Here is a 24,767-nt window from a genome sequence, read left to right as displayed (position 1 = left end):
AAAAATCAAACTTTTTTCCAGATTCTCTTGGTAGGGTCACAGGCCTTGGCCATAGATGGCAGGTTGGACTAGCACGAGTGAGTGTGTGGAATGCTGTTGGGCTGCTGATTTAGTTGGAATTCTAACTATTTAGTTGCTACTGGTGTGCAAAAAGATCTGCTTGAAAAGCTGCAGTCTTGTTGATTATGTGAGTCAGGTAAGTTTGTTTTGTGGCAGTCCATCAATTTGCCTTTTTTCTCCACAGGGGAAGTGTGTGTCTGTGGTTTCATGTAATTCTAAACTCTCTTGTGCATCTGCTCCCTGTGCAAGTTCTGCATTAACCCTTTAACTGTAAATCAACATCAAATTGCTCACAGAACTTGCTCTGACATTTTGTAACAGCCAGACAGGTTTATGATGAGCTAAAATACTTGCTATTGATGATCATAATGCATTTTCCTAGGAACACAACATTGCTTCCATTTCTTCAATATTGCATTTCTTAACAGCCAGAGAACCCTGGATTATACCAAGGGCTTGGGAAACTGATACAGTCTTTTTTCCATTTTAAACTAAATTAACCTTTAGAGGCTGTTTTTCATTGGAATATTGACTGATTCCAATAACTGCAAACCAGGAGTTCTGCACTTCCTTTGGCAGTACAGTACAGATGAAACCTAAAAACAGAACTCACCTTCTTCATGCTTTAAAAAAAAATATTTCTAACCCAATTACAGAGGCTTAAACTTGTCAAATTGGATGCCTTGCATAGTAAAAGGGAAAATTAACCACTTGGAGAATGGGCCTGTTGACTTATTTTTCACACAGTTGCCAAACTAAACCGTGTTTTAAAGAAAAAAATTCCCAAAAGGATTTTACGTTGAGAAAACCGGTGCCAGGAATACTTTCAGGGCAGCAAGCTACTGTCTGGTGAAAATAATTTCTGATGCAAGTTGTAGGACTATAATCATGATATAAGTGTTTTTGGCAACATTCTTTAGGCCTTTCCAGAAGGCAGTGGCCACACCCTTTTTAGTAACGCTTTATTTCTCAGGTGATTCAACCAATCTCAATGGGTCTGGTTATGAAATCAGATACTGATAATGGGAGTGGGACATAGATGAGACAGATTTTTCTTTATAAGTGCAAAACTGGTCACATACAGGCCATGAGCACGTGTCACTGCCCTCATGTTACATGAGGACTGGGTAGGAACTAGATAAAGTCTAGGAAATCACTTGGGAGTGGAGGTGGGCTGGTGTCAGCTGAAGGCAGAGCACAGGGCTTCATGTCTTGGTCTTGAGCCATGATGGTGATTCTGTGAGCAGTGAGTGTATCTGGTTAGAGATTATTGTTGCAGCTGTGGCATTTTGCAATAACTTGTGTGATGGAACCACAGGGCACTGGTTCGTGTCTCAGAGAGCTGCAGCACCACTGCAGCAGATCATCTACTGATGGAGCATGGTGGGAAACAGACTGGCACAGCAAGAACTGCAGCAGAAGGCAGAGGCAGATTTGGGGCAGACATTAAGCAATGTTTTATTTCCTTTACAACACCCGACAGAGACCTCTCAAGTGTCAGGTACCTTGGGGCAGACTCTGCAGGAGCCTGTTTCAGCCCTGTAGCACTCCTTGGTACTATTCCTCTGGAAGCGTATTGCTCGATGAGACGCTGGTTTGCAAGAATGACTCCTTCATCATTTTGATGAAAATCTAGAGTGATTTAATTGCTGTCAGTTACATCATACTTATTTCAAAATAATTAAAAGTGAGAATAGAATTAGACCTACTCGTCTTTAGCAACGTCTAATAGAGAGGATGTACCCATAAAAGCTGTGAGTCATCAACAGAAAGGAAACTGTCTGCTCTTTACCATAGCTTTTGCAAGCATGCCGAGGTGTGTTTAGGTGCTAGGAAGGAAGTCACCATCTCGTCACTGAAGAGCTGGACAATGCTCAGCTACTGAGGGTGGAGCGGGAATGTCAGTGACAGTGAATCAGGAAAACAGGGCAGCATTTGTGTTTCTGACCTTCCCCCTCTTTGCTTAGACTGCCTCCAAACCTGAGAAATACCACTATGGTTATTTCAATATTCATGTTTTTACCCTTGAATTGCCTTGCTAAACATTTTTTTTAAAGTGTAACATTCAGATATCACTGTGTTTTAAAGATTGTTTTGGACTGAAGTAGTAATACATTTAACAATTGAATTTTATATTTTGCATGCTTGTTATGATTTTAAAATATTGAAAAAACAACAATTACAAATTTCATTATATAATATAGTGTCTTTAAACCCAGGAAATACAAATTTGTAATTACTGAAAAGTATTCAGTCTCCCTGGACAATGCTTTTAGTTGATGTGTTTGAGCAGATTCTACTTTCTTATATAACTGTTACATCAACTAATTGTTCATTCCCTGTATGCATAAGTGGAAATTTTGTGGACACATAAAATACTCTAAAGTTAAAGGTCTCTAAACAGTGCATCTCTTCCCATTTCCTGATAATGAATATAAATTAAGCTTTAAAAGAGGGATCTGGAACTGCTGCTTTCCATGACAGACATGGTAAGTCCTGGATGAAAAATGGACATGCACTCCTAGCCTGGCTGCACTAGCAGCCATCTCTGCTTTTGTAAAAGGCACTGCCAAAGCAGGGGATGGGATGTACGTTTCCCACTTACCTTGGCTGCACCTATGACAAAGGGTCAGTGTTTCAGGAACCCATCAGAAATCAGATTGAGCAACCTCACAGATTTCTCCCTTCTGTGAATTATATCAAAGCTGCTGAGAGCCCAGGTTTTGCCCATAATCTGGTGTTGCTTAAAACATAAATCTCTGACTTTGCCATAGGGCAAGAGAAGTGCCAAGTCTCCACACACCTGTGTAATTTATGTGAATTGCTACTTTAAGAGCAGAAAAAAAACTCCAGCTGTAAACTACTATGTAAAACTACTATGGCATCTTGATTACTATTAACCAGTGGAATTGTCCTTAGTTTAAAAATAATTCACCTTATGAACCAGTATCTTTAAATATTATATTAATTCCAGAATGTTTTCATACAGTGTGGCGTTTAGAGATTACTTCAGTATTCCAACCTGCAGAAATGACATGGAATTACAGACCTTTACTTAAAGCAAGCTCTGATGTCCATATGTCTTTTCCATACCACATTCCTATCCTCACCAATTAGAAACAACAGAGAGATGAAATCTCACAAGATGTTGGTTTAGAAAGTAAGGCCAAACCACAGTTAATTATTAGTTATTCTGCTGTAAAGTGATTCTGCTCTCTGGGCTACAAAATGTGACGAGTTCCTTTATTATTGTTTTTTCCATTGGCTGTTTTATGCTGGCAATGCTACTACTGTGAGAGACCTACCACCTCCATGTCATTTGAAATTGTATTTGTTTTAAGTGATGTAATTGTTAGTATTTATTATTATTATACTGACTTTAGTCACAGAAAATAAGATGATCTTTACCAGGCACAGTACAAGCATAGACTAGAAAGAGTCCCTCATCTAAAGTGCTCATCATCTACCTCCATCTTCACATCATTATATTTTTCCAGGTCAATAGGACTTTTGAGTGTATTTCCATACTACTATTTTGTCCAAAACCCACATGCCTGTTACCATCTGTACATTATTTGTCGCTATTTTCCGCAAGTTTTTAACCTAAAACCCCGTTCCTGGTCGCTTGCTGTTAATCTCGTTCGAGACTCTTGGAGTGGCGCGATGTCCTTTGCCTTTCTATGGTCGGTCTGCCTCCTCAGCTGTTCTCAAGCCCAACTTGGCTTCCTTCGCCTTCCCCGGGCGGGAGGCCGGGGCAGCGCAGCCGGAGCCCCGGCAGACGCAGGGGCCGGTCGGGGCTGCCGACGCAGCTGCTGCGGGCCCGAGCAGCCGGGACGAGCCGTGCAGAAGGGACCCGGAGCGGAAAGGAAGGACAGGACACGCAACCCAGGAGCAGATTGGAGCTGGGAAAGGATCCGGAGCGGGAAGGGCGGAGAGCCGGGCGGGGCCGGCGGAGGGGCGCGGCGAGCGCACACACGGAGACACATCCCGTGCCTCCGCCTGCCGTGACAGGCGCCCGGAGCCCCCGGGACCGCGGCCCCCCCACTGCCGCCGGCTCCCCGTGCCCACCCTCCGCAGCCCCCTCTCGCCGCCGCCGGGCCGGGGCGGCAGCCCCGCCAGCCGCATGCCCGGAGCGGAGCAGCAGCAGGACGGCGCAAGGTGAGTGCTGTCCCTTGGGGCTGTGCAGGTGGGCGCTGCCCAGCGGAGCTGGACGGGCTCGACTCTCCTGGGGCAGCCGGAGGCGGCAGTGGCGGAGCTGAGCCGAGGTCGCTCCGGGGGGACCCGCCGCGCCTTACGGGACTCCGCACCGAGCGGTGGCGGCGGTGCCGCGGCGGGTCGGGAGGGGACTCCCGCCTGCTCCTGCTGGGTGGAACGGGGCTAACGGGGCTGGTCCTGCTCCAGCTCCTCGCCCCGCTCCGCGGTGCCCCGTGCAGGGGAGGCCGCAGCTCCGCGCTGCCCGGGTCGGTGCGGGCTCCGCTCGTGCCCCGTGAGGGGCCCTGAGGGGGCGGCTCCGGGGCCGACGGGCGCTCGACCCCCTCCCTCTCGGGTGCCTTTATTAGTTTATGCTTTTGAAGAACTTTCAGCGTTTGTTTAGTGGCGAATCTTACACGAGCGTCGGCTTCGAGGGAAGGGCCGCGGTGCCCGGAGCCGGCCGCCTCCTTTGAGCCCCGCGGTGCTTGTCACGGACCGGCTGTGCCCCGCCGCTGTTTGCCTTGGCGGGGCCCGGAGCCGGCTCTCGGCCCTTCCCTCCGCCCGCACGGCCCCCGCCTCGGGGGAGGAGGTGGGGGAGGCTCGGGCCGAAAGGAAAGTGGAAAAAAACAAGCAGGGAGAGCAGTGAGTTGCACTTGCGGAGGGAGGCTCCGCAGCCCGCGGTGCGCTGTGATGGGAGGCAGCGCTGGTGCGCGGACCCGCAGCCCTCGTGCTGGCTGCGGGCTCAGTGCGCTACTGCTCATCTCTGTGCTGTGCTCGGCAGGGCCAGGAGCGGGGATTTACTGCGGAACCATTTACGTTCATGCAAGAAATTCAACTCTGGTAATTTTTCCCCCGAATTTCATTTTTTGAAATAAGTTTTTATGTAGTTCTTAATTCTTAAGACTGTATAAACATTCTTGTGTACTTTTTCCATGTACACCTACATTTATTAATTCAATTTCTAGTTAAATGTTATCCTTTAGTGCATTTTCACAGTTAAAAGGCAGAGGAAATTCCCTCATCCTCAAACACTTGCTATGGAATTACTTTGGTTGAATACTTAGCTCTGCACCATGTACAGAGGTCTGATGAGTGCAACAAGTTATGAGATGGATGTTGTATCTGTACAGAATTTGAGTTCAGAATAGAAGAACCCGTCGGATTCGGAAACAAATGGAGCTAAGTATTTATTGCAGAATAACAGTGCTTGCAGAATATAGGTGTGTGAAACAGGTGCCCTGGTGCAGATGAAGTGAGGGAATGCACGGGTATATCTCTAGCTTGTCATTTAGTGAATTGCGTCCTTCTATTTAAATTTTTCATGTGTGTGATGCAATACCTGTTCTCAGTAAATATTTGTTATCCAGTGCCAGTAAATAAAATGGCATTGTTTTGAACAGAGGTGCCATTCACTTTCCCGTCGGAGCGGTGTGTGTCACTTAGCAGTGTGACAAGGCCTTGTGACCCGTGAAGACACTGTAACACTCAGTATCATTCCCTGCACATTCTCGCAGACCTCCGCTCTGTTTTGAATAGCTCACTTCTTCTCAGGACTGTTTTTGTGTAGACAGTTGTTCTGGCATGATTCCAAGTTGTGGGAGTCGTGTGTGCACGTAATTTGGAGGTGCATTTTGTGGAGTTGCTTCCAGCAAGTGGCAAGTGAGACCACGTGGCCTTAAACAAAGCTGTTTTGTTTTGCTGCTCCTGAATTGAAGTGGGTGACACCTGCTTCTGCTCGGGAGCTTGTGTGTCACACCTTCATGTTGACTCAGGAGCTTTTTTCCTGTGTTAAAAAGCTCCTGAGTGTTTATTTTTTTCCCTATCTTAAAAATTTTGCTTTAAGTGTTAAAGAAAATTAACCTGACCTCTTAAATTTTGTTTATACTGAGGTTTTATTTGTATGTTTCAGTGGTTTAGGTTTTTGAACAATCTCCTTTGATGAAAGGAATTTTCTGGTGGTGTGGGTTTTTTGGTGGTGTTTTTTTTTGAGCATCTGCCTGCTGCTACAGATGCTGTAATGAATGAATTAAGAATCTTTTTGGAATTTGTGTAGGTGCTGTCTCTTACTTAATACAACTTATACTCAGTGTATGAGTGAGAGCTGCATTTGGAGAAATAATTTGTTGCCATTTAATTCCTGTGAAATATGGACGGAAATTGGTGAATGTTTGTGGAAAACTATTTTGTTTAACTTAACTAGCCTCTTTGTGTCTTTGCTTTGTTACCAATGCGGGCCTCTCAACTTGTGGGGATGTGTTGTAGATTCCAGTTGTTCGGGTCATATGAAATCTGGAATTAACAAATGGCTGCGGTCTTGGATAAGTCTTTAGGAGTGTGTAGAATTACTGTAGTGTAGTATCTAAAAAAAATTGGAAAATAAAGGACTTGGTAAATACGCTCCATTAATGTGCGATTAACACTCACCTCCTGCTTTTCTTATCACAGCTGTAAAGTAACTATTCTGACATACGTGGTTATTTAGCACGTGGCTGTGGTGGTCTCCATCCCAAATGTAGCAGAGGGGATGTGCAAACACGCAGACTGCTCTCCCCTCCAGTGCCAGCCGGGCCAGAACGTGCAGGGATGTGCTGTCACGTACCCAAGTGTGGGCATTGATTAACTCGCCACCGCCCGGCACCAGCTGAAAGGGTTCCTGGCCAGAGGATCAGGCTGTAAACGCCTGAACACGGGGGTGTGCGTGCATCCCTTTACTTCCTAATCACGGGCTGCTCAGTAGCCCGAGGGGAGGCTGCTGCCTGGCCGGAGGAGGCCTTTGCAGTAACATATGTCTTACCCAGACCTCTGCTGAGGGCAGTGATTGAAGCTATGGCCAGCAGTAGAATGTAACAATTCTTCCAAAAATTGTTTGAACTGGACAAGAAGTAGAAGCTTTACAATGTGAGGATGTTTTGGCCTCTTGTGTTAAATCATTATATATGCAATCAGAAATGTAACTAGAAAGGTGCACCATACTACTGCTCTTTTTCCCTTTCTGTAGAGTTAATTACCCTCACAGTCCTCTAGTTGCCCTCATAGCTCTGCAGGTGTAATCAATGTGAGGTACAATTTGCATTCAGAAAAGCTTCTTTGCTTTTACACCGCTGAAGCTTGCATAAACTTGGAAAGTTGGCAAGAATTTTATGGACTTGTGTGGTTTCTGTAGAACAAGAACAGCTGCTCTGCTGGTATCGTCTCTCAGATATTTTAGTTGTTAAAGTGCAGCTTTTTAAAGTTTATTTTAAACACTTCACCATTTCTCCTAAATTAATTTTCAGTATTATAATGAGGAGAAGAGTATGTCCATTACACTGAGTGTACTATATCGGGAATCCTATTGGTTTTATTTTAAATACAACAGCGTGCCCATGTAGTGTTCCTTCAGAAGGTTTTGTCAGGACTGTCACCTATTTCCTGAAGATTACAACCAGCTGTTTGGACAGGGCGTATTTTGGGGGTGACTGACTCCTGCTTATGCATGGCCTTTACTTGGGAGAGGTTAAAAAAGGCAAGTAGGAATTGCAGCACCCGCACGTTTGTGTGGACATGTGCAGTGATGAGGGTGTCCCAGGCCTGACATGCCCCTGAGGACAGTGAGGATCTTAGGTGAAATGCTTTGCCTACAGAAGTAGGTGCTGTCAAAGTTAACATTTGTTGATGCTCCATAGATTTAAGTAATTAATAGCCAAGAAAAAAAACTTGCTCAAATGAGTTGATTGTTGTGTGGATGAATGGTCTTGCAAACTTTCCCATGTAGGCTTGGATTCTAAAAACTTTCCCATGTAGGTTTGAATTCTGACTGTGCTTAGCAATTGCAGGTGAAAAGCCATAACGATTCAATTATAGGGCAATACAACTCTTTGTCTGCCTTTCAATGTGTTAGATAACCAGGAATATAAATGCAAGGCAAACCTGACAAACTTGAATTGTATTGACCTGTGCAGTAATCGTGAATAAAAGAATTATGATTACTAAGACAGTAGGCTAAAAGCATCATAATTTTAGGCAGGAAATATGACACCCTTCCAGGCAGATAAAATTTTAACATGCTGCCGTTTCCTGGTAGTGATGATTCTGATAAAGGGAAAAATGTGGTGGTATTTCTCTTGGTTTTAATTTGTTCTTAGTGTATTTTTGTTGCAAATAAACCCCTTTATTATGAGGGAAGCAGGTATATGCTGAAAGGATGAGAAGAATATGGAGAAAAGGGACAGTGGTTGCATTAACTTTATAATGGGCATGCATGCTGTATCTCATTTTTCTTCTGTTTTTGTGAGTCTGCCTTTACCATGAAAAAGGTTTAATTTCAGTGCTAGTTTCAGAAAATGCACCTTTTCTGTTTAGTAAGTTGTTCCTTAAATTGACTTAGCTTTGTATAGCCCGTTTAGTATTCTTCACAGAAACAGCAAAAAAGATAGTTCTGGAAGAAGTTTTCCTCTAGATAAAATCTAGATTTAGAAAAAAAAAAATCTTTGTTTTATTGTTACAACTTTTGAATAGAAACTTAGTGCTTGCTTTCAGATAGAGAAGTTTGAGGAGGATAGAGTTAAATAAATCTCAAATTGCTGGTTGTATGAGTCACTAAATTGAGAACATAAATACTCATATTCTTTGGAAAGGACCTCTCAACATTGTTTTCCTGCATAGTGTCAACTGCAAAACACAATACAATATGTTTAGCTTAAAAGTAGTTGTATTTGCATTTGAAATCATAGTTTATGATAAAAGTCAGATAACCTCAGAAAACCTACACTTTTGCATGACCAAAGGCTAGCATTAAGTCTCCAGTGGAAGCTGCATTATTATACTGATGTGTTTTATTTGCTTGCTTTGCTGAAAAGAAGTAAAAACTTGGAAAGGGGTAGAGGGTAGAGCAATGGGCAGTGCTGGAGAAATCTCCCTCCATGCTGATAGAAGGGATGGGTTGTTTTGTTTGCTGTCTGGTGCTGAAGCCAGAGACTTGAAATAAGAACATCTGGATCTTTTAGTCCTGAGAGAAAGAGATTTGTCTTAGGACAACATATGTAATGTCAACATCAACAACAAAAAATATTCGTTATACTTGCGTGTTGAATAGAGTATAGTACTTGGTGTTCTCTGTGTATTCTGCTTAAACAGTATATTTCATTTAGTGTGTGTATCCTTCTGCATTTTAAACCTTCTCCTTAAAATGCTTTGTTGAAATCTTTGCAAGTGTCTTATAATGTTCAATTTTGTCCTAATCAGATGAGTGGTTTGGTTGCATGTTTAAGATACAAGAGTACTGAAGCCTTAATTTTTTTTATATTAATATGGCAATCAAATACTGTGCCTTACACTGCTCAAGTTTGACTTGAAACCACTGGCAGCTCCTGATAACTGCAGATTGGAGAGTGTGGATGAGTCCTTGCTCCTCTATTCATGGCAATGATGGACAGTCTTACTTAAAATGCTGATGTGTAAGACAGACTAAACCAGCATTCTCAATTATTTCTTGTTCTTTCTTACCATGGTTCTGAAAGTTGTTTGAGATGTAACCCTGTCCTCTCTTTGATGCTGGGACACTTCTCCAGGGGCTTTCATTGATGGCAGTGTTAGCTGGATTACAATGTAATTGGTTGCCTTCCATTTCTTTTGGTATTCTTTAGGGAAAAGAGCTAAGGCTCAGTTGGCCAAAGGACTGGTTCTATTGACAGTGTTTCATGTTGGACTGTATTTCTCCAGCATGAAGCACTCTTTCATGTCAGTGCTCTGGCTTCAGCCTGGAATGAACTTTTATCTATTTATTTATTTAATAGGTGTCTTTTACCTTTCAATGTACTTTGTGCTGAGAATGAGTAGAACATTCATGCTATTTCAAAACTAAACATTTTCTTTTGTATATGCTGGATAGACTGTCTCGCTGTCTATAGCAACTGTGTGTCTATGGGAGAGGGAGCCAAACTCAACACTTGCTGTGAAGCAGGATCATTCCATTACTTTAAAGCTGCTTCTCTGTCACCATGAAGAGTTCTGACAGATTCACCAAAATGTGCAGCATCCGTAGTTCTCTGAACTGCTGCCTCCAAATATCTTTGTATATATGCTTCTGTAAAGTACCTGTATAAAATTTAACTGCACTTCTGAAGAGGACAGTGGGCATATATTTTTAATAGGATACCTTCAGAACAGGAATAAAAACTCTCAAAGATAGATATTTGAAAAGGTCCTCCAAAGCATCATTCTTTAGAGCATCGTTTTTAAAGACTCCAAGAGAAAAAGTAATAATATGCCACATGTGTTCATTGAGGTCAAAAATTGAAATAGCCATGGTGTGTGTGAGTTTGTGGTATGCTGCATGGATGACTTGGACTGAAGTGATCGTACAAAGTGGAATTCTCAGCACTGGCTGCTACTTTGAAATATTCTTCAAGAGCTTCTTGAATTTTCACCTGGTTTCACTGAAGTGTTGCTGTAGTGGCATAAAAATGTTTTACAGCTGCCATATCTGAGAGTCTTAGAAAAACAATTTGAAGAAAATATTGTTTATAGAATTTGTTGTTATGCAGTTAAATAGTGAAGTTTGGTTTAATGTTTAAATGTGCCCTTTAGCAAACTGTTTGCTTAAGGCGGCAGCTGGTTGGGAGCTGAGTGCAATCGAGATGGGAGATACTTGTGTTTGCTGACTTTGGGCGTGGAAAGGTGGCTTTTCACAAAGCGATGGAAGGGTAAATCTGGTCATTCACTAGAAACAGCAGATTTCAGGCAGTTAGTGAGGAAATGGGAATGGCCTCTTTAGAGATGTTACGCTAAACCTGCTGACTGGTAATCAGCTCTTCAGACTTTGTGGGCATAAAGACATTTGCTTCAGAGAATGATGGTGGGTAACACATCTTTTTCCTTGTAGTAGATGCACATTATTGCCCATTACATAGTGATGCTACTGCCTTCTTTTTCATTAAACAGAATAATAGTTTCTGCATTGAGGGTTCTTACAGTTCAAAAAAGATTTTTTTTTTCTCACAGTTTTCCTATCAACTAAGTATAACAAGATACTAGTTCAACAATGCAAAGCATTTTAGTGAGGGTGAGGAACTGTGGGAACATGTTTCATCAGAAGATATTAATTATTTTGCTTTAACAGTAGTGAACAGCTGTTGAATGATGTTATTTTTTAACTACGGCTACTGTGCATATCTTGTCTAGAGATACAAATAGGGTGTGGAGGGAAAGGCAAAAAATATTTTTAGCCTGAGGATCAAAGTGTATCTACACTTAGTAACACAAGGGAGGGGAAAAAGAGGTAGAGGAGAAAATGGGCTTTGTATAGGGAATCAGTTTTAACAAGATTGGCTAATACTTACCCATTCTTCCAGATGTGTCAGGTTTGAGCCTGTGGGATGTTGTGAGTTCAATACTTTTCTTGAACCTTCTCATGTTTTTCTGTTCAAGAGATCCTGCAGTGCTGTTCTGTGCAGGTATTCAGGGGCTTCAGTGCTGTGCTACACTAGAGCCTTTCCCCCAGCTTTTTTTTTTTTGTCCACTTAAGGGCAATTGCAGAACTCCCAAAATTAAATACAAATGAATAAAATATACTTAAATTTAACACACTTGTCAGTATTTGAGCTAGTGGCTTACCACTGCTAGGCTTTTCTCTGCCATTATATGATGTAAGAATCTGCTCTAAGGCAGGTGGGCTGGTAAGGCTTCAGATAAACAGAGTTAATATTTTTAATGGAAGCATAGAAGAGATGTTAACATAAGAGAATTTTAGGGTTCATATTTCCCTCTGGGGACTCTAGTGTTAAGCAATCTATACTTGGTCATAGGAGACTAAGTATCCTGAATTTCAGATGTCTCATCAAAACCAGCAAGGATGTTTCTTCAAGTTTCCTCAGTAAGACAGAGAGAGTAGTGATAAACTTAGTTGCTTTAAACAAACTCTGTGGCATTGTTTTGCTATGTTTTTGTTCTGCAGTTGTGTTTTGCCCACTTCCTGCTGTTACAGCACTGCATGATCTCCAGGACAGCACCTAATCCAAGAGCGTGTCCCTTATCTGGAACAGGCAAGGTTCAGTGTGCAGAGGCTGAGGAACAGAATGTGTCTGAGCAGTCTCTTAAATTAATATTCATTGACTTGTCTTGGCATCTGGCTTCAAGTTATTAAAGGGGAAGATGATAGATTTATTTTCCTCCTTCAAGTTTAATCATGAACCTTGCCTGTGCCGTAAGGTTCAAGTCCAAACAGGAGTTGGATGGCGATACAGAAAGAGGCACCTGTGAACAGTGTTATGTTTTTCTGAACATTGTTCTTTTGCTTCTTGAGATGCATTTCATTTTCTAAGATGTTTTTGGTACTGGAGGCTGATTTCTGAGGATAGTGGTAGTATTCTGATTGTGTGCATATATATATATATTTAAACATTTACAAAATTTTCCTTTGCTAATTTTAGCTTTCATTTTGTATGGCTCACTTTGAATATGAACAATATTTTTTAGAGAGTGTAAGCCTTACAATTTTCTTTTCACAAAAGACAAATCAGTTTTATTTTAGACCTACTGAAGCAGTATTGTGTTCACTGGAAGTATGTCCATAAAATAGTCTTAATGCTTTAAAAATATATTCCCCTTGTACATATTTAAATAATTTTTTTTACTTAAAAAAGTATTTATTCTCAAGAAATGGTCTTAAGGGAACCCTGTGGCACATGAGTGAGGAGAGAATCTACGGGCTGAGAATTTTTCTCTGAAATTACTTTCAAGTAAGAGAAGTAGTGGTAATACTTGGTATCCCTGGCTTTGTAAAGTTTTGACAGATAGCAATTTTCTGTTTGCCATTTAAAGACTAAAAAACCTTTGGTATTTTGATAAGGCCATAAAACTTTACAGTATTGTGTGGATCAGCTGTTTAATTACCTCTTGCTCCTGGTAGAGAGTGAACAAGGACCTGTGTAGACCTGTTGGGAGGAATAGTGTGACAAATGTGTGTCCCTGAAGCTTGTCTGACTCCCTGCTGTCCCACCTTCAGTGTGGCTGGGGAGAGCTGCTGGATGGCAACCCTGAGGTGGCCTCCAAGCCCTGGCAGTGCCCTCCATCTCCACAGACAGTAACCAAGGAGTGTGATTTGGAAGAAGCTGCTGTGGAGAGCTGATACAGACAAAAGTCACTCAAGGTGCACAGTGTGCTGCTGTTGTTCTCAGATATCAGGCTGGGAATGTGGGGGAGTTGAGGAGTTTGACAAGATGTATTCCTCTCTGTTTTACTTTGTGTTTTTTTTTTTTTTTTTGCAGAGCATCTCACAACATAAATTAGGTTAATGCCATATTTGATTTATTTTCTGTTAGAACTATGTCAACCTTTATCATCAATTGTTCATAGAAAAGAATAACTTTTAAAAAGTAACTTTTAACACTTCTGGCCTCTGCTTTTGCTGCAGTTTGAGTGTGGAAGCCTCAGTGCAGAGATATGTATGGAGTATTGGCTTGGATATTTCCAAGGGTGGGGAGGGGAGTGCTGAGCTAGTACTGCTCTAGTACCAGCTCTCTAAAAAACAGTGGAAGTTGTACCTTTTTTTCTGGAATGGCAACCTTGTGGTTTTGTAATCTGAATCTTTGACCTTCCAACTCTGAGTTAATGGACTCCTTCTAGCCTTGCCCTGGATCTTTGATCTTACTGGTATGGGTGACTGTAAGAGGAGCTAAAACTCTTGTTGCCATAACTTGTGTGATCATTGAAGAATCTGGGCTTTCCCCAGGTTAGGAAATTGCTGCCTCAAAAAGGAGAACTCTGCAGAAAGTGTTAAGTATGGACTCTTGCAATATTGCTTTAACATGTAGTTAAGAAAAAATCTTTTCTTCCTGTGCTATTATAGACTATAGAGGCAGGTAATAATTTTGTTTTTAACACGCTTTGCTGCTTGAACCACTTTTAGAAATAAAAGGTTTTTTGTGTGGATTTGTTTGGTGGGGGTTTCATGTTGGTGATTTTTTTTTTCTTTGTGGCATTTTTGTTTTCTTTCTTCTAAAATGATCCACTTGAGAATCAGGAGTAAATTTGAGGTCAAGTACTGATCCAAAAAGAGGTTAGATGGCTGAGTCTCTGTTTCTGCCCTCACAGAGGGGCTTTGCCAGGGCTGTTTATCCACTCCTGCATGGGCAGACTTTTGAAACCATGATGGGTATTCTCTCCAGAGCATTTAGTTAGTGCAGGTTGGCCTTGTCTACCTGCCAGTGATGGGACATGTCCTGTACTCAGCTTTTCATGCTGTCCCTGAAATCTGTCAAGTTAGATTTTGACCCAGGTTTCACACAGGTTAAACCAGCTTTTTAATGGTTCTTTGTACCTACTTGAAAAAAGCAAGAGATTATTATCTTGACAAGCACGGCTTATTTTCTGGTTATATACTAGTAGGTTTTAACTCATATACAGTTGAGGCTGATTTCTGCTAATCAGTTAGGTCTTGTGCTGATCATATTACAAACTAGTTGTCAAATCAAGTTGAATAAGATGACTGATAGCTATAAATATCGTCCCTCCCTTAAAAGAAAGTGGGAGTGGGTAGAGAAGCTATAGGACTCAGAAGTTTCAGGTTAACATTGTGGATCCTGTTACTAAAAAATTATTAATGTTTCATGGTGGAATTAACTTGCATTATGTAGAGTCTTCATTTGTTCTTGCCATGCAAGTCATTTACTGGGAACTTATTTGACCATATAGACCTTTTGTAGGTGGTGTAACTTGGGAATTGCTGTTGCAGCTGGAATATGTCTGTGCTGTTTTAGAGAGGGACTTCAGCCATGAATGGTTATTTTCTGCTAAGTGGCAAAGTATGATCTTAAGTTATTAAAATATGCTGAAAAACTTCTGTAAATCTTTACATGTTAGAAATTGAAGTTTTCTCCCCCATGTTGTGTGTGTGGATCAATCCATAGCAGTGCTGGCTGTGGCTGCTGCTCTGAATTAACAGAGCTGCCATGATGCACAGCCCTGGTTACAGGCTAGCTGACATCAACTCTCCTGGCATGTGTTCAGAAAAGTAAACAGAAGACAATCAGTGTTGGGTTTGGCATAACTAGCAAGTCCATAAAACTGCCAAATCCTTCTCAGTGTATTCATCCAATTAATCACATTGATGTAGGACATTTACTAAAAAGAGTAAAACATACTGTATTTGGTTTTTAAAAGTTCTTGTCTTAAAGTTTCCATTTTCTACTTAATTAGTAACCACAATCTTTACTTAAATAGCATTTTTTCTTGTTTTTTGATGTTGTTCTCTTGTAGAAGAAAAATGAATTCTGAAAGCTCAGCCCTTACCATGAGTAGCCCTGCTGTAATAAACCAGTGTGCCAGAGGAGGAATGGAACAAGAAAAAATTTGGTAAGCGTTACTTCTAATTTTCTAAGAGGTTAGTAGGCAGCAATACTGGGAGATGTAGTTTGAAAACTAAGTAAAATAATTATTTATTTTAACTGATGCATTAAGTCTGCATTATTTAACAACAGAGAAGGAAAAATGGAAATTTTTTTTTTGGTTTTGAGTTTTTAGCAGATGACATGGAACAGGGTGTCATGGGGGATGGGCTGTGGAAAAACTCCTGTTCATTTCAGCAGTGCAGCAGTTGTGCTCAGGGAATCTCTCACATATGGCAAATGTTTTAATCTCCCAGTGCTGCTGGGATGCTGGACCATGCTTCTACCAGGACCTTCAGTGCTCTGAGGCTCCCGAGATTCCTGCCCTGGGAGACATTATGAAGTCAATAGTTTCTACTCTGTGTATAGAAAAAAATTTACTCTGTCCTGGAGGAAAAAAGCAATTGCAATGTTAAAGGGTAGACGTGGACAAATGCTTACACTTGGTAACAATTTTTGTGGTGAAAATTGCCACAGACCATGCAATTTCTAGCACATTTTTCATTAAGGGAACAGGGTATTGGAAAGGCTTTCAGACTATTCCACCTGAGTTAATGAGCCTTTTATTGAGAGCCTGCTGGTTTTTACTTGCTGCTGTTTGCTAGGGGTTTTTTACATTATTTATTTACCATGTGGCAAACAACCAGTAAATTCAGGACAGGAAGCATGACACCCATATGGACAAAAACCTACCTTATGTTGTTTTTGTTGTCTGAGAAATACTCTTGAGAAGCTAAGGAATTAAAGAAATATTAGCAAATGAATGTTCTGTTTCCTGTGTCAGGAAAGCAAATAATTTTTTTTTTTTTTTTGCTTTGGCTTTAATGTAATATTAAACTAACAGCATCATAGTACCTGAAAGTAGTTTCTTTTAAACATTTCTTCTGGAACATTCTCAACAAAATCTCTGGGTGAAAGGGCAGGAGGAAGAACTGGGGGCTTCCCTCCTGACTCACAATTATACTGAGAGGTGGGAAATTGACACAAACACTTTTTTCGTTTGATGTCTTTTGCTGGTTTTTATATCCTGCTTGTGGCATTGATCTGGGGACAGTTCTGGTTAATGTCTTTATCAATGCTCTGGGTGAGGGGATGGAGGGCACCCTCAGTAAATTTGCAGATGACTCCAAGTTAGGTGGGAGTGTTGATCTGCTGGAGGGTAGGAGGGCTCTGCAGAGGGATCTGGACAGGCTGGGTCAATGGGCCAAGGCCAGTGGTGTGAGGTTCAACAAGGTAAAGATGGATCCTGCCTTTGGGTCACAACAACCCCCTGCAACTCCAGGCTGGGGGCAGAGTGGCTGGAAAGCTGCATGGCAGGAAAAGATCTGGGGGTGCTGGTTGACAGCAGCTGAACATGAACCCAGCTGAGCCCAGGTGGCCAAGTAGGCCAGTGGCATCCTGGCTGTGTCAGCAATAGGGTGGCCAGCAGGAGCAGGGCAGTGATTGTCCCCCTGTACTGGGCACTGTTGAGGCCACAGCTCAAATCCTGGGTCAGTTTTGGGCTCCTCACTACACAAAGACATTGAGGTGCTGGAGTGTGTCCAGAGGAGGGCAAGGGAGCTGGGGAAGGGGCTGGAGCACAAGTCTGATGAGGAGCAGCTGAGGCAATTGTGATTGTTTATCCTGGAGATAAGGAGGCCCAGGGAGGACTTTATCAATAGCAGTGTGGTGCATGTCTGGTTAGGTTTCTAAAATACTATTTTTTTATTCTGGGCTTCTGTGAATGCTACAGTCGAATGAACATTATTTTTCTCAGCCTAATAAAGTGCAATGGTGCACTGCCTTACTGCATTGTTGTTTTATTGCTGTTTATTCATTGTCTGATTCTTGGAACTTGTTTTCATTCTGATGGCTCTGAGTTTATTTTCATGAAAATATGAGTATTAGTAAGGACTGGTGTTAGTCATGGGAAGATTAGAAATGTCTATTGTTAAAAGTATACAGTGACAGGGTAATATATTCAATTAAGTCAAAAGCATCCACAGAGAGAAGCCCTGAGCAAGACCTTATCTAGCATTTAAACATCACTTAAAATGCATGTAAAATGCTTTGATGTTGCATAAGGCCCCCTAGAAACAGAGGGGAGAGTAAATAATTGACTGAACTCCAGTTACCTTGTACAGCCATTGACCAAGTTTGCCATTCTGGTTTATCAGTGTTTTGCATCTGCATAGTTTGGTGAGTCTACCAGATGAAAAACTAATTGAGTTCTCAAACTTGCAATGTTTCACTTAGTTCTGTTGCTTTTTTCCCCTCCCAACATACTTAAACAAGGTTACAGTAGCAGAAGAATGCTGGTAGTAGCAGAAGTGTGACTGCTGTGAATGTCTGATAACTGCAGGGTCCCGTGGCACAGTTCATGTGTGAACCAAATTAAGCTGCTCTTGATAAGCAGGAAGGTGGAGGAACTTGGTGGATGGTCATAATATCAGCTGTCTGAGCTGATGTGGAAAAGTGTTGAACAATCAAGGCTTGAGAGCCTTGAAATTGTAGAAGCTCCTGATTTGGCAGATTCTTAGTGTCTTCATGTTGAAAATTGCGAGAAAGGAACTAAAGATTAGGGACCGAGTGGGAACTGTGTCAATTCATCCAGGCTTTCTGTGAAAGTAGCTGGCTGGCACATTGTTTTTCAAAACAAATGCCCGAGAGAACTGGAAAATTTCCAGGTGTTGTTATTGTGTGTGGATTTTATAACATGCTTCCTCTAGGCTGGATGTATTCTTGTTAGTCACTCCTTCATCATGTTATTTAGGATTAAGTCAGGAAATATTTAATCTTTTTAAAACTAATAATTGAAAATTGGGTTCTGGATGAGTCATGACAGTTTTGCTACCTTGGCTTTCTATTTCTGTCTCCAAATACTCTGCCATGTTCCTTATGAAGTATGCAGTGTTCTGCTATTTCTATAACAGTGTTTTAATCACTTTTAGACAAAATTTCTCTGAAAACTGCCCATGATATGAATAAATAAATCTATAAATCTTAGCACTAACCAAAGAAGCACTGTAATATGTGGACTCTAGTGCATTTTGACTGTGTTCTTATGATTTGGGTTAAACTGAGTTTGAAGACAGAAACGTTGTAACATATTTTCTTTTTTGTTTTTGTTTTATGCTGCAGCAAACTGTTTTTGTTTCAGCTTTCCTTTCTAATCTGAGACTGGTGACTTTGTGGGGAAGGGAAGCTATTGAAACTCCAGTCCATAGAATGAGAAGGAAGACATGCTTAGATTCTGAATTTAGATATTGCAAAAACTGACTTTAAACCCAGGTCCATCATAGCATACTTTGAAAAGAACAGCTCACTGTCATATCTTAGTGTGCAGATGTCTGGAAACCCTTTGGTATAGAAAAAGCAATTATTCTGGAGTATTGTACAACCTGTATTTGAAGCATTTTTTTAATAAAAGTTCAGCCGTTCAATAACAAAAAAGAAATAACAGAGTCAACTGATATTAAAACAATTCTTGAACTGACATCCCCATGACTGAGTAAAAGCAAGAAGGAAAGCAATGGTGAGAAGCTGAAAATCCGCATCTTCACTTAATAAGGAACGATGCAGATACCACATAGATCTTACCTTAATGCCTGTGGTTTCAATCACACAGCCCTTCTTCCTCAGTGAGGATCAGAATGGAGTAGCTAAATTGTTGCCTTCTGTACCTCAGAGACAGACAAGTGCACAAGCTGACTCGTAGCTTGTGTGGGAAGTCAGGTTTCGTGACAATAAATAATCATGGCTCTGTTGCAGCTTTTGCCAGCTGCTAGTTGATGAAGGAAGAATTATGTGTCTGGAATTACAGTAAGAAGAGAAACAAGTTTCACAACTTTCCCTGTTTCTCCTATATCCTTGTTTAATCAGTAGAAATGAGTCATCCTGAAGAACTGAATTAAACTGGCTGTAGTCAAGTGCAGTTTAACTGCAGATGCTTGATTACAAAAGGCACATGCATGTTCAGGGAATACAAGGTTACAGTGTGTGCAAAAAGGAAGCCCTATAAATTACAGATTAACATTTCAGATAGCTGGATAAAATTAATCTTATCTGCAAGAGGCCTTGAATTAGTTGCTTTCTAGTATTACAGTATTTATTTTTATATCTATTTATTACAAAGAGAGAAAATACTTTTCTTGGAAAGCCAAAAAATATTCAGGATAGTTAGCATAAGATAAGTCACGACCAACTACTTTTAATAAAGCAGATAAATAATTACTGTATATATATATATGAAAAAATCACTTCTAGCTTACCTAATTTCTTAGTTTATTTAAAGTACTTCTCTGCCCATAAAAGGAGTAGTAGAATTGAAAATTGTTACAAGGGAATCACTTGCATTGGGGCTTGCAGCCTGAGACCAGTCCCTTAAAGGAAGTGGATGAAGATCCAGGAGAGTGACTAGGACATGGAGAGGGTGACTCATGAGGCTCTGTAGCACACCCACAAACAGTGAGAGATGAGAATGTGCTGAAATGGTTAAAGTAACACTCACCAACTGCTGACTTTGCCTCATGAATACATGAAATGGGCTTTGTAGCTGAAGAAAATATGCCCCAGAGGCAAGTACAAGTTTAAACATATGTTCAATCATCATGTCTTGCAATACTAAGTATGGATTGCATTTCCCCATCCTGGATGGGGTCAAAAACCTCTTGATTTTGCCTTGAGAAGGAAAAGCGCTGGGCTGCTCCCGGCCCAAGCCCACGAGGTGGCAGCCTTGGTTCGGATGAGTGGCTGTGCCCACTCCCTCTCTGGCTGTTCCCCTTCCCCCGTCCCACCCTGCCCTTGGCTTTTTTTCTGGGATCACATAAGGACATAGCAGCAGAGGTGAGTTCGTAATTACTTGTTTAAAAGACACCTTACCGTAAGGCTACTGCTTGGCGGTTTTCTGCTGGGGGTTCATTTTTCTTTTTTTTTTTTTTTTTTTTTTTTTTCTTTTTTTTTTTTTGTGAAAGATCATCACTCACTAGGTTCCTGGATAAAGCTGTAATCTGCATCTTGTACATGTGATTACATTGTCTCTAGGTCATACCGCAAATAATTTTTGTTGATAAAAACATTTGCTGAATACTTGGTTATGACTCCATTGGGTCCTACCTGCTTTTTTAGTGTTACATATCTCTTTATAATAGCTGTTAGCTGAGGGAGCGAGTTACAACAAACACTTCTGAAATACCTGATTGGTTCCAGTTGAATGTCAGAAATTTTTATCCAAGTAAAAGGTAATGACATCTTTAGTCTGCCCTCAATGGCGTTTTGTTTATGACTGTGTGTTAGTGCACAGGCTCATGATAAGGCTTTTGTACTCTGACAAATAAATTGAGTGTTCACAGGGAGTGTATAGAGGGAGTGAAATACATTTCTTTTATTAAAGAGCTGCAGAATGTTTTAAAACTGTAACTTTTACTTACTTTGATGTAGGAAAGGAATGTAAAAATGTCAGTCCACCTGTTTTTTAAAAGTATCTTGTTGTATTCTTCCTTATTGGCTATCATGGTGAAATCTAAAAAATAAGTTTAATAGAAAATGTCACTTTGGACTGTGTAACTCACTTGGTTAGAACAGGAATCACTGGTACTGAGAAGCTGAATCTATATAGCTTTTAATAAGGAACCAGGCTTTCACATTTTGGTATGTGGAATTTTTCAAACTTACTTTCATTTTCCCCCTCCCTGCCCCCCCCATCATGAATTAGAGAAGTGCATGCTATCAGGGTGATAAATAACACAGGTGATTAGGCTTGGATCACCAATGTTAGTGACTAATACACCATGGAAGGAGGCCTCACCATCCCTAACTCAGGTTTTGGTCATTTGTAAGTTGAAATTACAATTATAGAGGATGAAAACATCTCCTTCAGTGCTGTCTTGCAAATATCAAGTAAATGAGTTTGTGTAGTTTAGAACAAGGATGAAATTTGTAATCTGTCTTAGTTCTTACTCATGCTATAGAGCCACATTTTCTCATTCAGATATGCAGCATCTTGATGTATTGTCTTTTCCTTCACTATTACCTTCTGGAAAAAAACACACAAAAATTGGAGAAGTAGTCCAAATTTCTGGTTGAAAGATATGAAACATGTTAACAAGCCAAGTAAAGGAAAACACTGCCTTCCCTCTTTCATAGTTGTCATGGCTTAACCCCTAACTAATGACAACAATAATGTCACCAAAAGTTGGAAATAAAACTCTCTAGCACTGTAATTTCAGTATTAGGAAGAGGCATCACTTTTATTTTAGGTGCCAGATTTTAGGTGAGGGGGATATTTCTGTCTAACCCACTAGCTAACACACTAGTTTAAATCTATGTAGCTTGTACATATTCCTTACATTTCCCAAGGCTCATACGTACATGCTAAACATTCACATGAATTCTTTTGCATATTCAAATCACTTCTTGGAGCTTATTTATGTTAGAGTAGGCATCTTTAGAGGGTCTCTGGTGGTCATTTGGGGAACATTCCATTCCTCAAATCATCCGTGTTTGGTCACAGGCCTCCAAAAAAAGTATCTTTTCTTTGAGTGCACCGCAGTGTGGTCTGGCTGAGATGCAGCTTCTCATCAGCGTTGCTCAGCCCACAGTCTTTAAGGCTGCAGGAATCACTTGCACACATTTATACAGGATTCAGCGCTGTCCTGCTTTAGTTAGCACTGAAGGAATTCACAAGACTTAAACGCTATTTGTTACAATTACAGCTTTTCCCAGCAGTAGTAGTGCAGTTGAAGGGACAGAGAAACGAGCCATGCACAGTAGGGTTGCTGAGCAGTCACTGACCAATGCCCATCCCCATGCAGCCATTGGCCTCCTCCAGCTCCCTCTTCCCCGGACCTCCTGGCCTGTGGGTTATCCCTGTGGCCAGCTCCATCCCAGTTTCTTGTGCAGCTCCTTGCTGGCAGAGCAGGGGACAGTGAGTGTGAGTTTCTGCTAGTCACTTTGAAACATCTTGATTCTCTGTGTGGATGCATGTGTCTATATGAAGTGTGACTTTTTTTTTAAATGTAAAAAACCCCCAAAACCCAGTGATCTACCACTGGTAACCATCTGTTTCCTGTATGCTTACCCTACTTCTCTTTCTAAAGATTCTTGTCCTTGGTCATGATTCCTTTTCACTAAGACTCCAGAATCTGTTCTTATAAACAGTGTGTTTTATTTTATACACTTGTTCAGCATCTATTACAGCTGAGTTTCTAGCTAATACTCTACTACTGATAGGAAGACACTTGTCCTTGCCTCCCTCCTCCCAAAAAGTAGTTCTTACATATGCTTAGTTAATTCTCTGGCTGTAGAGGGAGCTGGTGATAAAGTTTTTAAGGAACACAAACGGTATTTCTTTGGGAATATTTACACATTGCAGTATTTGGAAACAGAAGGTCAGAAACAAAGGGTGATTTGTAATTTGATCTTTCCTTCGTGGGGGAAGGAAGGCTGGAGGTTATGTGAACTAGTTAAATTAACTGCGTTTTCCTGTGAGGGCTTGAAAATTTCAATAGCTAAGTGTTGTAAGACACACTGATTTGAAGATGTCTTTCAAGCTGAATACATTTGGTCACCTGCAAATCTCTGGGACATAAAAGGCATCTTTCCTGTATTAGATTGTCATACCATTGCCTTATAACTACACAAGGAAACTCCTCAGCAGCCTCATTTCTTTTGATGTGGAAAGAGAAAATCTGAGTGAATAGGAATATTAATGTCATTATGAACAGAAACTCACTAAAAATACATGACAGAAAACTACCTGCAAATATTTCAGAATATCCTCTTGTGTTATTTAGTATGAAGAACTCATGTTTTTCTTTCCCAACTTTGAACTTAACTATTATAAGAAGCATAAATTAAAAATTAACCTAACGTGTTGGCAGGAATAGAGGTGGTTTGTTGTCATCTTCTGTGAGGCTTTGTACTCAGTGGTGAAGGCCATGAGCTGACTGTTTTATGAGCTGTCCAGTTATTTATGTTTTCATTTTAAAAAATTGATTCTATAATTCTTTAAAAAGTGAATTCAATTGCTACTATGCTTCTGAGTTTATAGAATATTTTGTTTCAAAGACTTATTTATTGTTGCAAATTGCACCAAAAAGGAGGAGCTCTCAGTTTTTCTCTCTTGGGGTCTCCCCAGCCCCACTCTGTATAAACAGGAAGATAAATGCGGCTATTTTGAAAGCTATATAATGTGTTTATATTCCACAGTTTAAATGCAAGTTGTATGTGACTAGATTGAAAAAAGAAGAGATGTTGCACTCAATTTTTAAAAACTGATGTCTCTTTGCAATTTCGTTCTTTAGTTACATTCACATCTGACACTTTATTTACTGACATTATTTATTACTACACAGAGCTAGATCTGGCAGGTTGTACCTGGGCATGCTTAAGCATGTTTCCCTCCCTCTCAGATCTGCTGTTCCCTAACTCAGTGCAGGGAGGGAGTTGCTAAGTCACCTGGAGATCAGTAAGGGATTTGTAGCAAAGTGCAGACAGATGCTTTTAGTGCAAAAGATGCTTTTATTGCATCTACCCTGGTATATAGCACCTTCTCTGTCCCACCCATCAGATTTCATAAGTTTGGAGATTTTTTTTTCCTTCCCCCGGATATCCTCCTTTATCTAAATTAGCAACTGACCCAGAGAGCTCGTTTGTTTTCTTCCCCTGTGCTGTGTTGACATGGGGGCACTGCATAACAAAACAGAAAATTGTGGGAAATATCTGCCAATCTCCATACAAATGAAGAAGAAAGCAGAGAGAAAAAAAAATAGGATTTAGAGGGTTAAATTAGTTTATCATTAACCATTTAAATTTATTTGATAAACTTCTCCAACCTACTGGTGTTTGTCTTTTGTTTTGTAGGACTTGATATTACAATACTTGGTCTTGTAGTTTTTTAGTGTATCAAAGTAGTGAAAAGGATATTTTTTTAGCACCGGAACCATTTCTGCATTTCCTCTCTGAAGATTATATGTGTCTGGTTTTGCTCATAGTGTGTGTGTGTGTGTGTGCTGTTTGGGTACAGCTGGACTTGTCTGCCTAGCAAACAGGTCTGTAGGTGTGCTTTGCAGAGCTTTCTCCTGTCAGGTTGAGCAGGTTTCTTTTGCAGCTCCTAAATAACCTGTTTGCAAGAGGACAACTGTGAAATGTCCCCTGACTCTCTACACTTAGTTT

At 40.8% G+C, this 24,767-nt stretch overlaps 3 protein-coding genes across 29 annotated transcripts in view; 2 read left to right on the top strand and 1 right to left on the bottom strand.

The window, feature by feature from the left end:
* The window catches only part of SLMAP (sarcolemma associated protein), a 455,854-nt gene that overhangs the window by 304,244 nt on the left and 126,843 nt on the right, over positions 1–24,767 (bottom strand). The window lies entirely within an intron of this gene.
* IL17RD (interleukin 17 receptor D) overlaps positions 1–24,767 on the top strand; it is an 82,800-nt gene that overhangs the window by 44,171 nt on the left and 13,862 nt on the right. For all 3 annotated transcript variants that reach the window (XM_068201810.1, XM_068201812.1, XM_068201811.1), the window contains one exon: positions 15,487–15,582. The gene's annotated coding sequence lies outside the window, so the exon portion shown is untranslated. The remainder of the gene's footprint in view (positions 1–15,486; positions 15,583–24,767) is intronic.
* Positions 175–24,767, top strand: part of ARHGEF3 (Rho guanine nucleotide exchange factor 3) — a 111,599-nt gene continuing 87,006 nt past the window's right edge. The window contains exons 1-2 of one of the 4 annotated variants that reach the window (XM_068201817.1): positions 175–196; positions 15,487–15,582. In XM_068201817.1, the coding sequence (XP_068057918.1) occupies positions 15,494–15,582 (89 nt within the window). In that variant the 5' untranslated portion in view covers positions 175–196; positions 15,487–15,493. Of the gene's footprint in view, positions 197–4,065; positions 4,219–5,058; positions 5,092–12,296; positions 12,486–15,486; positions 15,583–24,767 lie in introns of those variants that run through there. The other 3 variants (XM_068201815.1, XM_068201816.1, XM_068201814.1) reach the window with 3 other exon arrangements.

Source organism: Anomalospiza imberbis, chromosome 11 (assembly GCF_031753505.1).
Source record: "Anomalospiza imberbis isolate Cuckoo-Finch-1a 21T00152 chromosome 11, ASM3175350v1, whole genome shotgun sequence".
In the NCBI taxonomy this organism is placed as follows: Eukaryota; Metazoa; Chordata; class Aves; order Passeriformes; family Viduidae; genus Anomalospiza; species Anomalospiza imberbis.
The sequence above is the reverse complement of the archived record's forward strand: the minus strand, read 5'-3'. Positions and strand labels throughout refer to the sequence as shown.